Source organism: Halichoeres trimaculatus, unplaced genomic scaffold (assembly GCF_033239565.1).
Source record: "Halichoeres trimaculatus isolate MK-OKI-2021-1 unplaced genomic scaffold, fHalTri1.1 fHalTri1_scaffold_23, whole genome shotgun sequence".
Taxonomy (NCBI): Eukaryota; Metazoa; Chordata; class Actinopteri; order Labriformes; family Labridae; genus Halichoeres; species Halichoeres trimaculatus.
Window position 1 is genome coordinate 18,377,490 of NW_027437201.1, and position 17,831 is coordinate 18,395,320.

General features: G+C 38.9%; 1 protein-coding gene across 2 annotated transcripts in view; it reads left to right on the forward strand.

Moving 5' to 3' along the window:
* LOC141785361 (uncharacterized) overlaps positions 1-17,831 on the forward strand; it is an 84,227-nt gene that overhangs the window by 36,626 nt on the left and 29,770 nt on the right. For both annotated transcript variants that reach the window (XM_074663656.1, XM_074663657.1), the window contains exons 6-10: positions 1,764-1,958; positions 4,892-4,972; positions 5,559-5,671; positions 5,884-5,942; positions 7,308-7,397. In XM_074663656.1, the coding sequence (XP_074519757.1) occupies positions 1,764-1,958; positions 4,892-4,972; positions 5,559-5,671; positions 5,884-5,942; positions 7,308-7,397 (538 nt within the window). The remainder of the gene's footprint in view (positions 1-1,763; positions 1,959-4,891; positions 4,973-5,558; positions 5,672-5,883; positions 5,943-7,307; positions 7,398-17,831) is intronic.

Genomic DNA, 17,831 nt, shown 5'->3' on the forward strand with positions numbered 1-17,831 from the left:
CTTCTTTCAAATTATTTTAAGACAAAAATGAGTTCTGAGTTGCTTGTTACAAGTAAAAAGAAATCTGCCAATGGAACAAGAGAAAAGTTACTTGTATTAGGACATTATTCTAGTTTCAAGCAAATTGTTGAATTTGAATTTTGAATTTGGCTTGTTTTAAGTCTCAAAAGACATTTTTTTACTGAACATAAGAAAAAAAACTTGATAAGATTTCCATTTCTTACAGTGTATTTTCTTTGTGTCCTTGTAATTATGGGTAAAACATGTAGTTGGGAATACTTTTTTCATTTTTGGAAACATTTCACAACCCTCCAATCAGTGCCTCACAACCACTGATGTAAACACATCTTTGACGAGGAATTAGAGATGACTTGCCCTACTGCCCTGCTTTGCACTATGCCTTTACACATTATTTTTTAAATATCTTTCTCCTTTCATTGTTATATCTCTATACTTACTACTTATATGTCCTTGAGATTTCCATTGCAGGGCCTTGCAGAGCAGTTTTGCATATATGAGTCGGTGAGATTCTGCAAGGTTTGATGCAGTTTTTGCAAAGTAAAAATCATACTCATGCAAGAATTAGTTTTATTTGCGGTCTAGCATTAGCATATTAGCATTAAAGTCAGTGTATGAGCACTCATGGACCAAACCTCTGCTGCTGTCAGGCTGTTTGTTTATCCTCATTTCTGTGTTTTCTCTGAACATCTTGAACCCAAACTTGCTCACTAAGCCTCTGTAACTTGCTCAAAGTGTCTCCTCGTGTTATTAATGACTGTTTATCTCTGCTGTGACTCGCTCTGACTCACATACAGTATGAAGATGTGTAAGTGTGGGAAGCAGGGCTCGGGGACTGTGGGTTTTCTTGGCTTTGCCACTCATGCTGAGAAATCCAAATGAGAGCTGTGCTTGGTCAGGAAGTGTTTTCTTGCTTCTCTGAATGTAGCTCTCAGCTGTTGGACCGTCATTGTTTTTCTCTGGACGTGACTAGAATCGACACTCAGCGACAAATGTCAGCATCATGTCGAATTCTAAGTATCTGAACTCAGAGACCTAGTTTCTGTCATCCATATTCAAACCGGAGGCAGAAAGAAGCTCACTTTGAGCCCAGAGTGACATAACACGCTTAAATTATTATCACAGAAGAAGTCAGATGGATGAAGTTTTGCACTTCTGAACCGGCTCATGCTTAGGAGCTTAACGAGGAGGTGATAGCGAGGGAACAAAGAAGGCGGGGGACAGAGGAGATTTTGAAGAAGTTTAATCCTGACGTATGTCGGGATAGTTCATGATTTTCGTGCTGTCTGTCATAGCTTACAATGAATTTACTCAGAGTATTTGGTTTGTTTACAACTCCAAATACTGTGTTTATTCATTTCCTGCTCCTCTGCCTCCTGATCATCCTCTCTGTTCACTTTTTGGATCTTTATTAACAGATTTTTGTCTTTTTATTTCCCTTTTATGTATCAAAGCCCTCTTGTCCTTTAAACGGCACACACAGCTCGAGGCTGGGATGTAAAACCAGTGCTGCAAAGATCATCTATTTGCATCATTAAATTATTGATTCACTTGAGATATTAGTTTTTTATTATATCACCATCGTTCTTCATACCTCCCACCTCTTCTTCTCTTTCCTTTTCAATTATTTACAAACCCAGTCCCACTTTCTTCTCCTTTGGCTCAAAATGTTCTCTCCCTTTCTTAAGATACCCTTTAATCCATTAGTGTCTGATTTTAATAGCTGACTGTTTCCACTCTCTCAGCAGGGACAAGGCCCGCCTGGCGACAGATTCAGAGCTGGACCAGGACCTCAGCGACCGGCTCGGTCTTGGCAGCAGCGACACCCTCACTAACGGCAGTAACCGAGCTGATGTGGCGGCCGCCAAACGCTTGGCCAAACGTCTCTTCAACCTGGACGGCTTCAGGAAGTCTGATGTGGCAAGACACCTCAGCAAAAAGTGAGCTGATGGAAATGTTTTACAAAAATGTCTCAAAATGTCAAATCTGCAAACCCAATCATTAGCAGACAATTATTTAATGAAGGTATTATTAATAGGAGGGAGGAAAGGTCCAACACTGGAAGACTGGCAAGTACTTATTCATGAAATCTATATTATGGAAAGACTGACTTTAGCTTTAAAACTACAATCTGAAAAATTTAAGAAGTTATGTTCAAAATAAATAAGATATATAAAAGGAGGGAGACCTGATTTGCTTTGAGTATCTGTATTACAAGGCTTGAAGTACCAGAATATTAAAGATGCTGTGAGGAGGATCTGTTTTAATTGGACTCCATTGCCGCCTTGTGGCCCGGGGTCTCCGCACACTGTCGTAAATCAGTTTTAGCGAGGCGTGTGTTTGTTGTGGAATTAAATAGAGAGTGGATCAAAACTTCTTCTGGCTTACAAAACATTGTCAAGAACAGCTCCTGCCTACCTGGGGTCCCTCATCCAGGTCTACACTCCTTCTCACCAACTACACTCTGCTTGTCAAAGACGCCTGGTGTTCTAAGCCCAGCGCGGCTCCAAATCACTAGCCAGACTCTTCTCCTCTGTTGTGCCCAAATGGTGAATGAATTACCTAACTCTATACAATCCACAGAGTCCCTTTCTACTTTTAAGAGATGTCTGAAGACTCATCTGTTCAGAGAACGCTTGTGCACTTAATCTAACCCTTCTCCTCTTTGCCCTCAGGAGTAGAATCAGTCAGTAGGTTTAAGACTTAGCTCTTGTGACTTTTTAGAACTAATACTGAATGTTGTTGAAGTTTGAAGTAAACTGTTGCAGCAATTATTTGTGGTTTGTTGGCTTGTTGATTATTGTACACCCCCTCACCCCCCCCCCCCCCCCCCAAAAAAAAGCTCTTATTGGCAGCACCCGCAGACAAATGACTTGTAGCACTGTTGTCGCACTAACTAGGTTTTCCTTCTGTCTAAATTCTTGCTTGTGTTGTACGTTGCTTTGGACAGAGGCATCTGCTAAATGAATTAAATGAAACTGTAAAACTAATTTAATTTGTATAAGTCAACGTTTTACTGGATACAATGCACTGAGGTCAGTTATTTATCAGTACAGTTCCTTTCTTGTGCTCTTCTGTCCTTTTTCTGTCTGACAGTTAGGCTCCAGTGTCCACCATCACTACAAAATTAGTCATAGAAATCGTTTTTAGCAGAGAAAAACTTCCTTCAACTAAAATTCGTCAGCTGGCATGGTGTTGTCATAGAGACCTAGACGTGCCGTAAATCAGTCCAGTCCCAGTCGACACATCCTGAAAGCTAAGATGTAGCAATTTAAAATAACCTTTAACTGGCAATATTGGCACTGATAATCTAATTTTAAAGTGTGGATTACGATCAGGCATATATCTAGAAGAGAGACTTTTTCAAGATCACTTTCAAACTCCTCACAGCCCCTTTACGTATTGTGACGATTGAAAATTGTTGTTAGTCAAATTTCATAGAAAATTATGAAGTGTGACATCCGTTGTTTAGTTTTTCTTAATTTGTATCTTGTAAAATGAAAGGGAGTGTAGTAGATATGAGGATATACTTTGACGTTTTTGTATGTAACTGTCCTGAAAGGACTTTATATGCGCCTCCCTGGAAAAAAATAAAAATGTTAAAATTATTTCAAAAAAAGGCAAATCTGAGGCTCTTAGGTGTTCGCACATTTAAGAAAAACTGTGAATGTATAATAACAGCAGTCTTCTTTTATCTCCTTATGGCTGCTATTGAAACAAAACTCATAAACACATTGTACCAACACTAGTACAATCATCCTAAATAATCTACTTACCTGCAACAGGCTTGTTTGTCCACAATACCTGAACAACTGCTCACAAAGTCCTTTACAGCTGTCTATAATCCTGGAACAAAATCATAGTAAACACTTCAACACACCTTTGAAAAGCCTCATCTACTTTGTCTCCATCAACAATCTCCAGTAAACCACAACATCAAGTCATTAACATTTTATGAACCACTCCTATCACAACATTCACAAGCCAGCACCAAACTCCTCCACACAAACCCACGTTTACTTGTCAGAAACTCCACGTTTTGAAAATTTTATGCAGCATTGTTCATTTTGTGCACCAAACTACTGGCAATATCCAAATGTCTAGTTCTTGGCCAAACTATTGAGAATGCAACTAACTTCAATCCAATACTAAGACAAGTTTCTCATGTACAAGTGTTTTAAGTGTTTTGGTTAAACTGGAAGCAAAGTTTAAAACTCATCAACTGTACCATGAGACAGTAAACATTATCCAGTACGCAGCAGGATCAGAAATAGTTGGTGATGACGAAAAGTCCAACAAGGGGAGAGACAGAAGACAGGTTGAGGGTCAGAACCAGGAAACTAAATCTCAGGAGAGCTGGAAAGTCTTGCATGAAAGCCAAGAGAACAATCTGGCAAAGAACTTCTTGGGGATGGAAACCAGGAGGCAGTAATGCAAAGTAGTAGATGCCAACTGATGTGTACAATGTGTATTCCCTGAATGAAAATCTATCAGGAAACTTTATTTCTCCTGCTCCGGCTTCCTCTCTTCCTGCTGTATTTCAGCATCTTTCTCCCGTGCTGTGTAGCTCGATCAGCTCGCCACTCTGTCAGCTGCTCACACTGATGAGAAAGAATTCAGGATTAAAGGGTTTCCTCTTCGTCTGACGGTTGAACCCTCTGAATCTTTTGCCTTCCCTGGCCTCCGGTCTGGATCTCCAGCTGACTGCGTCGACACTGACTGACTGACAGATCAAACTCAGACCATTCACTGAACTCAGGAAGTGTTTGAGCTCCTGACTGACACTTTAATACGCAGGTTTTTCAGCTTGCTAGCTCCATTTTTGTCCTATTTTGCTGTGTAAATTTATTCCTATCTGTGTTTCTGTCCACAGTAATGACTTCAGCCGGATGGTAGCAGAGGAGTATCTGAGTTTCTTTAACTTCACAGGCCTCTCTCTGGACCAGGCTCTGAGGTGAGAGCACGGTGTAAGAAAGGGAGCTCAAGTGAATGATTTCATTATTTTGTTTGAGAACATGAATGAGCACACACCACTGATAAATACTGCCCTCTAGAGGGCAGCCTCAGACTTGCAAACAGAGGTTCATACTTTGTTTCTTTTATCTCAGTTTTGTCTTATTAATTTATTTTTAGATCTGAGTGTTATCTGTATGATCCAGGTCAACATATTATTTTTTAGAAGCAACATTTAAAAAATAACCTGTCGTTTATTTTCTGTGAGGATTCATGTTTATTTTATTTTTCATCTCTTACAACTGATTACATAAAAACAATAATCAGACATGTTTATTCAATACAGCCAGACTGTTATAACAGAGTTACATAACTTCAAGATGTTTTTACATCTGAATGAGAACAGAGAGATGATACAGTTATTTAATGCTGAAGGTTTTCTCACAACTGAGTTTGGACTTTTCTTCCTCTGGACCAAAATGCTCATCACAGCTTAAAACAGTCATTTTGACACACAATAGATGAGTATGTGTTAAAGGTCTGCTGACTCTGTGTGTGTATGTGTGTGTTTGTGTGTGTGTGTGTAGGACTTTCCTCAGGCAGTTCGCCCTGATGGGGGAGACTCAGGAGAGAGAGAGGGTGCTGTCACACTTCTCTAAGCGTTATTTGGACTGCAACCCGCGAGTCATACCATCAGAAGGTGAGGGCAGCAGGGACGTGTTTCTGAGCACGAGCAGTAAAAAGAACTGAGAGAGCAACATCCACCCTCAGCGTGTAATACTCCCAGACTCATTTAAAGAGTCTGTTATCCAGATTTTATGATAGAAATGTTAAAGCAGGGTGTTCTGGGAGCTGTTATATTGATTTCTGATGTTTATGGGAATCATTTTGACCCTGTGTTTTCACCCTTAGATGCAGTTCACACTCTCACCTGTGCCCTCATGCTGCTGAATACAGATCTGCATGGTCAAGTGAGTAAAACCAACCTTCGGTGTTTGGTTTTATAGATAATATGATTGCAGGTGTAGTGGAAAACAATGCATTTCAAGCTGGACTCTGCTCTTTTATTTTATTTGTTATTTGATTATTTTTATTAATGATTATTATTTATTTATAATTTTTTATTGTTTTTGAATTTTTTTAAAGTTATTTTTCAAAATTATTTTTATTTGTTTTTTATTATTTTTTATTTTTTTAAGTATTATTCTTTTAATTTTTCTTTTTCAATTGGTATTTTAGTCCAATATTTAGTCAAAGCATGACCGCTATTTGTTATTATTATTTTTCTATTATTATTTTTATTTATTTTTTATTCTTTTTTTTGTAGTGTTTTTTATTTTAATTATTTTTGAAATTGAAATGTTTTTCCAAGATTTAGTAAAAACATGGCCGCTACAAGGCATTTCGTTGGACATGTTCATAATACCCTTTGCCCCTTTAACCCTCTCTAAATCTCCACTAACTAAAAAAAGGGATATATAATATAAGATAAATACATAAATAAATAAAAAAAAGAAGAGCTGGGGCAGAAGTTAAATCAATTGATATACCTTAAAAAAAAATCCAACAACACAAATATATAAATGAATAAATACATTAATGGGTGATATTTACATAATTAAATAGGTACATGTATACATAGATGGTAAGTAGAGGTTGAGTAGATCAATTCTATAAGGTTATTTAAATATACATATGAAGATACATGTGTTGATTACAAGCATTATCAAACAGACTCTCCAGTAAACCTTGTGATTAACTTAAGAGTCCCTGCAATGTAAGACATATCCTCATCACCAGCTGATCTGGGTCTGCAGTCCTGCTCTCTGAGCCTCTTCTTTTTCTCTATCATTAATCTGCTCCTATTATAGTCAGAGCCTCTTCTGCAAATCTGAGCGATTGGCCGCTTTCCTCAGTGACAGTTCAGCACTCTCACTCTCCTCATCATTATTCTCACAGTTACAGGCTGTGACTTTTATTTTTAAGTATTGCTCCAGAAATTAATTTTGAGTTATGGTGGAAAAAAAGAGCATGATACAGCATTTAGTGTCCAGTGTGATCCTCCTGTACATCCCTCTTCACAAACTATTAAATTTGGTGCAGCGTCTTAAACATAAACCTTCATAAAGCTCTGTTTTAAAGGGATGTGCAGCTTGTTGCAGCCCTGGTCTCTCTACACCATCGAGCCGACTCCCATCCTTTCCTTTCCATCTTTTCTATGAGTTAACACTTGATGATTAAATTGATTCAACATCATGAGCTAGTTTGCATTAGATTCAGAGAACAAGATATTAAAAGTGTGAACTAAAAGTGAATTTATGTTCCTCTTTTCTTAGAACATTGGCAAGAGGATGTCGTGCACACAGTTCGTTTGCAACCTGGAAGGACTGAACGACGGCCAAGATTTCCACAAGGATCTGCTCAAAGTAAGCTCCTCTCAGGTGGAAAATAGCTCTCACATACATGCACATGCTGTCATACACAGACCCACCATCCCAAATGTGAGCGAGTGGCTCTTGCCAGCATTGTATTGTCCCTCAGATCTGTGCGGCTGAGCCTGGCTGTCTGCTCTGTGCTCGCTGCCAGCTGGCATTCGCCTCGTCTCCAGAGGCCTCCAATTGGAGTCCTGCTCGGGCTTGCCACTTCCTGGTACTCTGGGGCTGGGAGACTTATTGTTATGTGATCTGGAGGCACAGAGAGGACGGGACTCAGGCGCCCTCGGGGTATCGACGCGTGACTCGAGCAGCATTAGATTAGGACATTAGCGTATCACAGTGGAGTTTGGTAGTGATAGATTGTGAACCATGAGATAGGGTTCAGACAGAGGCCTGAGGCCGCGTGATGTGGCGAAATAACCAATCAGTGGCTCCGCCTGTCCATTGGCTCTCCTAATGACGATGCTGTTGATTAGCTTTGTCTGCAGAGTGGTCCGTCAGCGCGCCACAGAGCCCCAGAGAGCAAGTCAACAGGTTGTAATGGGCTTTTATAATGCATGAGTGAGAGATCAGCCGTGGAGTCTGCAGCCGTGATGGGAATGAACTCAGAAATGAAAAGTTGAGTGTTGTTGAGTCCATGCTGGGGCCATGTGACCAGCAGTGATGCCAGGTCTGGCCCTGCTCTGGCTGTTTTATATTAGTGCATTTTTATGTGTCCAGATACAGTCTTTTAATCACGCTGAGATCTTTCATCCTCGCTCTCAGCTTCCAGCCACACAGTCTATTCTCTCCTTCCTCTCACTCCCTTTAGTCTCTGATTCTCTAAATGTTCGGCTCCTTATCGACGCTCTGTTAAGCTCTGCTGCAGTTTAATGTCTTATCTCTGGACTGTGTCTGTCTGCTTGCTTTATCTCCTCTCTTTAACCTCTGCACAGTCCAGCTCTTTCTTCTTCCAATCTCCTGACTTCTTCCAACCTCTCCATCTGTTCCTGTCTCTGTAGTGATCTCATGATTTCCCTTTAACTTCTATTTTTCCTATATAATGTTTTCTAACCATACAACACAAATCAGGCAAGTTTGTTTTAAAGATTTATTTCATTTTTTTTTAGTTATTGGATTGTAAAATGAGATATGAGCCAGCAGTAGGTAGCTTGTGGTGTCTGAAAGTGAAGCTAATGAGGAAGAGCAAAAAACTGCAGTTCCTTGAATGTCCACTTGAGGCCGATTCGGAAAACAAATTGTGTCCATTTTTATGACTTTTTTAAAAATTATTTTTGTATTTCTTTCATCCATATCATATTATATTATATTATACTATAAGATACTATATTAGAATAAAATATATTACATTGAATTGCATCATATTTTGTGATATTATATAAAATTATGTCATATTATATTATTTTACATTATATTATATTATTATATTATTATATTATATTATATTATATTATATTATATTATGCTATACCAAATAGATTTAATTAAATTGTATTTTATTAAACATCATTTCATATTGTATTATATTATTTTATTTCATATTATATTATACTTAACCAAAATAAATTAAATTAAATTATATTTTGTCATATATTATATCATGTTATATTATTTTATTTTAAATTGTATTGTATCATAGTATATTATATTGTTTTTTGTTATATTATATTATATTATTTAATATTATATTATTTAATATCATATTATATTATATTATATTATATTATATTATATTATATTATATTAAATTACATTATATTATATTATATTATATTATATTATATTATATTATATTATATTATATTATATTATATTATATTATATTTTTAACAGTAAACTTGAAAATCACCTCTTTAGTTCAGCTTTTAAATGAATTTTATTCATTTATCTATTTATCTAAATAAATTTGGCTCTAATTCTTTTTAAAGACAATTAAATAATTTTATACTTATCTTTTTTTTTTACTAAATTATTTATCTTTTTTTTACTGCACTGCTTCCATCAGCTTTTCTAAATTCAGTACTTAAAAGTCATAGTTTTTCTTTTTCTCTTTTACTGCTTTACCCTTTAATATTTAATTATGTTATATGTGTCTTTTAATTTGGTTTAATTTGTTGTCGACTAGGGGGTGTGGGTTGGTGTGTTGGGGGTGGAGTGCTTTTGTGTGTTTATTGGGTGTTGTCGGGTCACTTATTATTAGTATCAGTAGTATGGTAGCATATATATATATATATATATATATATATATATATATATATATATATATATATATATATATATATATATATATATATATATATATATATATATATATATATATATAATTTTTAACTTTTTGTTTCTTTTGTCAAGCACTTTGTGTTACCAGTTGTGTGTATGCAAAGTACTTGATAAACAAAGTCTTAATTGGTTGAGTTTGATATTTCTACAAATCTGGAATTCTGAAAACTGTTGTGGATCAGATCGTGCAATAGCCCAGAAAATCAATTAGGTTAAGTTAGAAGACATTTAATACTTTGGAAAATGGCTAAACTGCCTTTTTCCACATTATCTCTTTCATTCAAAGACAGGATGGTGGATAGAGGAGGAAACTGGAGGGAGATGTCAGAAATCAAGTTTAAAGTCTTGTGTTATCAAATTCAAGCCGCGCACCAGATTTCTGGATCAATTCAACCCCTCCTCCCTCCAAACCTGAACTCGAAAACCTCTCTGACCTCTCCTTACTCCTCCTCTCTTGTTGCTCCATCATTTCCTGCAGCCAAATGACTCCTATTCCTCGCCCCCCCACCATCCCTCATTTCCTCCTCTCATTCCTCGCTCTCATTTCCCCTTTTCCCGTCTGGTATCTGTTTGTGTGTGTGCTGTAAATACATTAGTAGACGGCTGTAGAAATCCCTCACTCTGTCTCATTTTCTCCCTGACGACGACGACGGCGACACACGTTTCTCTCCCTTCGTTGTACCAGACTCGACACTTGTTTTCTCTGTCACTACTTTGCCACAGCATCGCGGTGCTCATTGTGCTTCAATCACAACTTCCCTCTGTTTCCCCTCCATCCTTCTGTCACTCTTCTGGCTCTTATCATTTGGTCTATTGTAGGCTGGGAAGTGGTGTGTTATCTGTGAAGGAAAGAAACGACTAGTTTGTTCCTTCAACCACACAGAACATTTCCAGGCAGCCAGGAGGTTGGTTTGTACATTTTGGATGCTACTGGAGTCAAATCTCTAAATTATTATCATCTGCATCCCTCATAACCCAGCGTGCACAGTGATAATTTACCATATGTTGAAGCTCTGCTCATAAGGAAACACTGCAGTGGAGCTCAACTATTGAGCCCTGTAGCTAAACCAGAAACGCTGCCTGCTGGACTGAAAAATAATGAGGGGCTGCATCCCCCTGACACCTCTTGTCGTCTCCCTCCCTCCTTCTTTTATCATCAATTAGCTCCTTTTCTTTCCCCTCTTTTATAACTCAGTCACTTCACAGCATTTATAAGGTAAAGTCATCTCCCTCAGTCATTATCCCCTCCTGACTCCCACTCTCTTCTCTCTTCTTCATCGCTTGATTAAACCCCATGATATGTTTCCCATTAATGCCACAATAGAGGTGCAGGACTGAGAAATCTCCTCACTGAGCTGAGGATTCAAAACCCTCTCTAATGCACTTCACAGCTGCAAAGAATTGTCTTTTTCTGCAGAAGAAGCAAGACCAAAAAAACTTAAATTTCAAGGCAATGTGGTTTATTTTTGTACAGTCGTAATGAATCGAAAGAATTTGACATACATCAGTGACTTCAGTTATCTCACTGCTTGACTTGTAATAGGCTTTAATGGCTTTAATGGAGGACAACATGTCTCTACATTTATTCATTGTAAAAAAGTGGAGACAAAATACCCCCAAAGACAGATGCAACCACAGCACAGTTGATCGTGTTTGCATTTTCACAGCCAACCGTGCCCTTCTTGGTAGGTGGCGTGTTAGCTGGATGCTGTTAGCCGAGTCAGCTACTTAATTGCGTGACGCCATAGCAGCGCGACACAGTGTACCTCGCTAATAAATCCAACAAAGAAGAAAAACGCCACGCAGTAAACAAAGAGGAACAACGGAAGACATCCAACAATTTGTCTTCTTTGTGATTGCCATGTAGCTCTTTGTTGTAAAGCGCAATCAAGCTGTGTTTCAGAGAAGGCTGTGCCACCAGGAGAAATACAGCAACCACTGTTGCACAGGAAGTGACAAATCTTTCCACCAATCAACAGCCTGCAGTGTTTCTAGCTTTACTTTCTGGGGTCGAGGCGTGGAAGTAACGAATTACAAATAGGCAAGTTACTGTAATTAAGTTGATTTTTTTGGTAGTCGTACTTTATGAGTATGTTTTTTAAGTGTGTAATTTTACTCATACTTGAGTACAATTTACACCATGTGATCTACTTCTCTACTTTTAAAACAACAAACTGACTTGTACGGCATTAAAAAGCATGTTTACAGCCTGGTTCAAAAACCGACTTGGGTCTAAAATGCTGATTTCACTATCAGCACACACTGTACGGTGAGTGAATTTTTTTCTAACTTGGTGGTTTAGAAGTTATTAGGATCGTTTGATTGTCCAATCAGAGGCACAGCTCTGCCTGTAGCTGTTTGAAAAGAAACTTGCAGCCGGCGTCATAGCAAATGTGGCTGTGTCTGCGATTGGCTTCATTTCATAGGCTGTTTTCCAAACCACCTACTACACAAGAAGTACCTACTATTTTGGCTGAAATTCAGTCTGTAGTAGTCAGTATGCGAAAACTTGAAAAATCTGCAGTTTCCCAAAAATCCCCTGATGTCCTACTAATCCAGAAAAATTTCTCAGTATGCAACAAACCGGTCTACCTGGCATACCGTTTCCCACAATGCACGGCGCTAACACTTTTTGACCATGCAGGTGACAGGTTTTGGTGAGTTACTGCCATCTACTGGAATAAGTCGGCATTTTAACTACAATACAACAACACTAACGCTAGACTGTCTGTGAGATAGAAGTAAAGTGATGCGAAGAAACACCTGTAAATCTTGTTGTTCCACTCCTAGAAGAGGTGTTTATTTCTACAAATTCATTAGCCCATACAAACCACTAATTCACTTTTTAAATCATACGTTATACAGAAGTGTTTTTTCCATCAGCTGTAAAAAATAGAAATCCCTTTTAGATTTATTTTCAGTAAATGATATAACTTTTGGTGTAAGATTAGAAATCAAGTATGATGAATCTGTGTGATATAATTAAAAAAAATAACTAAAAGGTCAAAATCGGCCCATAAATTTGTTTTGTACATTTATAATAAAGGCAAAAAAACATCATCTGTAGCTCCGCTACTGAAACCAGAAACCAGAGTAGTACACTACAAAACAGACCCAACAGTACAGTCATACTACATGCTGCAAGCAAAAGCAGTTGATAATATGTTGTGCCTACTGCATACTGAATTCACTTGTAGTATGTAGGTGACGGCGCGGGTGCTACGTCCATGTTTTATACAGTTTTTGTTTTAAAATCACAAAATTTCCAAAGAATACGCGCACCATTTGATTTAATATTCAAACCTCTCAGCTGCATATTGTAGCCAATAAAGCTGCTCGATCGCTATCGTCCCAATGACATAAGGAAAAGAAAACTGCTGCCAAAAGCACAGGTGTCTTGAGGTAATATACCATTGTAACAAAGTCGTACTTTTACTTAAGTATCATTTTAAAACCTGTACTTTTACCTGTAATTGAGTAAAATTAAAGAGATGTAACAGTAGTCTTCCACCTCTGCTGGGGTCAGATCAGCTTTTGGCACCCCAACAGCAGGGTGCCAAAAAGTGGGACGGTGAGGGTTGGTGATTTGGAAAACGCCACAAAATAGACTGATCCGAATCACTTGGTGGAAACAGGGCTTAGGAGATCATCTGAAAACTACAGTTTCAGGGTTTCCTCCTTCTCCAAAGCGAAACATCAATAAGGTAATGATAAAATAGGACAACAATCTGCAGCATGATAGATTTTCATGTCAGTTTGAAGCAGACTTTCAGACTTACGGAAGTTTAATGATCCTCCGGTGAGCATTTGCTGCTTTTCTCTCACTGTGCCTCTTTTGCTCTGATAATTTTCTCACACACTGCATTTATCAATGGAGCTGTCAATCATCAAAATCTCTTGGCCACAAAGCAAAAAAAGCTCATGGTTCCTGCTTTAATATTTAGTTCATGGTCACACAGGTGTGAAGAAAACAGCTCACTGTGTAAAAAAAAATCAAAACAAACAGAATTTTGCAAAAAAAAAAATGAAGATTTGGGCACAAATCTGCTCAGTCCCTCCTGCTGCAACTCTGACTTCTTTGGTTTTGAGTTATGACCTCTCCGGTACAACATGTTCCTTTTACCTCAAAGAAAGTGCATTCCTACAAATAGTGAAGCATGCCTTTGAGGATTTGAAGTCAAAATTAAAGAGACACGTCGGGGAAAGGGAGCCAAAGTTTTTCCAGTGAATGTGTGAAGTGGAAATTTGTGAATCAAACACTCTCTGTATTATATCCTCTTTTCTAATTAACCCACTTGTTTATTTATTCCCTGCTTCCTCCTCTCCGTCAAAGCCCCTGCAGATCATATCAGCTCTTTTCTCTGCACTGCAGCATTCAGACTGAATGTGTCCACAGCTGATGAGTAGCTCACTGTTTGTGAGCAATTAACCCGAAAAGAAAAGCTGGAGACGAGTGCTGCCGATGCTGCAGTAAGCCTTTAAGCCTTCCTCTCCACTTCTTCACGTTGCTTCGCCCCTCTGTTTGCAGCATGCATGGAAAAAAAACATGGCTGCTGTGGAGCTCCCTGCAGAGTTTGGAGCTCTGGCTGCAGGCCCAAACTGCTGCTGTGGAGGAAAGTTTGTGTCTTTATTACGAGGCTCAGAGATACATGGGTCTGCACTCTCCCTCCTCCTTCTCTCTGTGTGTCTCTTCTTCTTCAGCACCGCTCAGGGCTTACAGCTTGAAGTGGGAGCTAATGATGCACTGAAGTAGGTTACCAGCTCGTGTTAGAGCAGGAGAACAAATTCTGCTGAAATGAAAACGTTGCACGGCTCAACAAGACGCCAGAGCACGCTGTTCAAACAGTAATTAGGTGCACTGATGTTATCGATTGTGTAGTGGCATCAATGATGGGGGAGAAAAGATGGATGACTTGTTCGGTTTTGTAAATCAGGGGGAAGAAATCCTTCTGTCATGTGATGCTGCTCTCGGTCAGGAAACAAAACCCTCACTTTTTGATGAGGTTGAGGAAATGTTGTGTCTCTTTCTGCTGAAACAAGAAGAGCACATCATTATTTGACGTTTTAGGGCCGCTCAGTGTGAACATTCGGCAACTTGCAATGCAGGCTTGAGTGTTTTTTTGTTGCCCTCGAGGAGATCAGGATTTAGTCCCCCTTCCCTAATACCATACTACAACACCGGGAGAAAATGAGCTCCTGTAAGGTCTGCAAACAGCTTTTTTGTGCTGACGGTCAGTGATTGTGCTTTCACCTGAAGTTTCTTGAACAGCAGACATAAACTGCAGAAATTCAACCCTCACACATTTTTACCCTAAAGATAAAATACAAAGAGCCACTGAGGGGGAAGGGGCAGAGAGGGACATGATGAAAAAAAGAGACATAGTGTGAAAAAGAGACAGCTGCTTGGGTCAGCAGAGACATGTGGCGGCTGTGGATGAACTCCCCCGTCTCCCCGAGCTGTCTGGACGAGGGATGGAGGGACGGAGGGAGAGATTTAGACAGGATGTGAAGTATTGAGTCTGAGTGAGGCGGAGGGGGGTTAGCAAACGGGAACTGACAAAGTAGCATCAAAAAACACTGCATTTACACTCTTTTTGAGGGGGTTAAGCACATTAGAGTCATTTAAAGGAATAAATCTCTTTTTAAAGATTAAAGGTAAAATGCAGAATCTGAACTGTAGCATGAGAAGAGCTCAGGTTTCTGTCTCTGGTATGTTTAAGCTCTGATGTATCCAGTAAAAACACTTGGTATGGAGAGCAAAAGCTGGCAGGGAGTAATCATAACTGCAGCTTCCAAGTGACAATGATTAATTTATCACAATAAAGAGTAATTTTAAAAGTCTTTGCAAGGCTGAAAATTTATGGTATTATGCTCCTTTTATGCAGTTTAATATGGATCATTGATGTCTTCATGAAATGGTAGTAACATGTTTTGGTCCAAAAAGCCAATAAATCAAGCACAGCAGCATTGTTTCCAGGCTCTCATAGCCCCTCTGTTCAGAACGCTCTGATTTAGTGGGCGTGGCCTTCATATGTAAATGAGCCACCGCTGATACCGCCCCGCTCTTCCGCATCACTGAGAGCGGCGCCATGAGCTCAGAGTGCACAATGTATAGAAAACAGCGAAGCTCGTTTACTGTAACATTACAGGCTAAAACAACAGGCTAACCCCAGCTAAAGTTAGCATCCTGAAGCTAACACAGAGACAGGGGGGACACTGAGGAAAAGCTCTTACATCTGCTCCACAGCACACAGCATTTAAAATACTCACATTTCCAGGGTCCCAGGTTTGTTGGTGGATGGTTGGTAATGCGCCTGGATTCAGGACCAGTCTATTCGCTAGCCCTCTGTTGGACTGTCCAAAGTTGGAAAAGCAGTCGGCCGTGAAGTGACTAGCACACACATGCACAGTTTTACTGAATGTAGCTGGCACATTTCCTTTATAAATGAACTCTAGCCACTTAGTCTTATCTTCTTTTGCGATGGGAAGCTTGTGCTTAGAACTATATGGCTGTTTACAGCTAAAAACAGAGCAGTGATGGCTCTTGATCTTACTGCTTAATAAGATCAGAGTGTAACTTACTGTTTACAGTGAATCTGAGACTGACCAGAATCAGATGAACAGGCGCCCAGCTGAGGCTTATTATGACCCAGGTAATGATGTTATTCATGTGAAGGCGTGTGCATGTGATTAAGCCTCTCAAGTTGCTAACAATGTCCAAGCGGGAAGTTGTGTATCGCTGATCGCTGCCTCGAGAGTTCATCGTCACTCCTTGAGGCTGTATCAGATGACACATGAGGACACACACAAATAGAAGGCGACATCTTTTACCCCTCTCCTGTAAAAGTGACTGCACGCAGGTGGTTTTTGGTTCCTGTCATGGGTTGAGATGTGCTTTCTCTTTCCCCTTCCTGGTGGAGTCACATGTCAGCTCAACAACATGTCCACCCTGATGTCAGAAAACTAAAACAGACAGGAGTCATGAGGGACGGCCTGTCCTTTTTTGTCTCGTGGCCTCAGCCCTGGTTAAACTTTTATTCTGACATTTTCATCATGGAGCAGGAGTACAGCCAGGGTTGTTAGTCTGTCAACAAAGGAGCACACAGTTCAGTTTAACGTCTTTAATATTTAACATCCTATAATTATATTCCTCAGTCAACCAGTGGCAGGTTACATGTGAATGTTTTTAATGTTTCCCATGATTTGATGCTGATAATTATTTGCAATCAAATCAGGAGGAGACAGGAATCTCAAAATTAGCTCAGTTTAAAAAAAAAAACAACTCATGTTCAAAAATCCCCCATTGTGTCCAGAAAAAGAGGATGGGGGTCAGATCAATTTGACCTTTGACCTTTTGACACAAAATCGAGTCACTCGATTCTTTCGCTGGCATTTAAATTGAATTTAAAGAAATGCCCAATCAATAAGACAGAATAAAACAAAGTTATAGACATATTTCTCCACAGGGGGCGCCAAAATTCATACTTACCAAAAGTTACTCACTGCAGCTTTAATCCCTTTGTGGTTTAAAGATTTCATCAGCACATACCTGAAAACAGACCTCATAACAACCAATAATCCATTCATTTTTTACAAATAACAGAGCAGAATTTTTTATTCCAGACAGCTGTTTTTATCTATTTAATTTTATTTGGGAGCAAATTGCAGAGTTAACCTTGCTAAGCAGATGGATTGGCCCGGTTCCACGTCTGACATCAGGCGGCTGTGAAATATATCCCATGGATATGTGAGACAATCTATCTTTGGTTATTGCAGAGTTGCGAGCTAGGAAATATTTATTTTATATTTTGCTCTTGATATTTCTGATTTAGTTGATTATAACCATACAATCCACCTCATTTTCCTTATTTTCTTTATTTTAACCCTTTTTATGGGGATTTCGTTGTTGCATATGTTGCCCTGTAGATTCCCACTCCTGATTTTTTCTTTATTCACAGATTTTGATGCTGCACTCTGCAAAAAACTTACATCTTATCAAGTTTTTTTGTCTTATTTTCAGAAGAAAATGCCTTGTTAGACTCAATATGAGCAACATTCACCTGACTAGGTGTTATTTAAAGACAAAAATAAGGTCTGAATTGCTTGAAATAAGTGAAAAAGATCTGCAAATTGAACAAGAGAAAA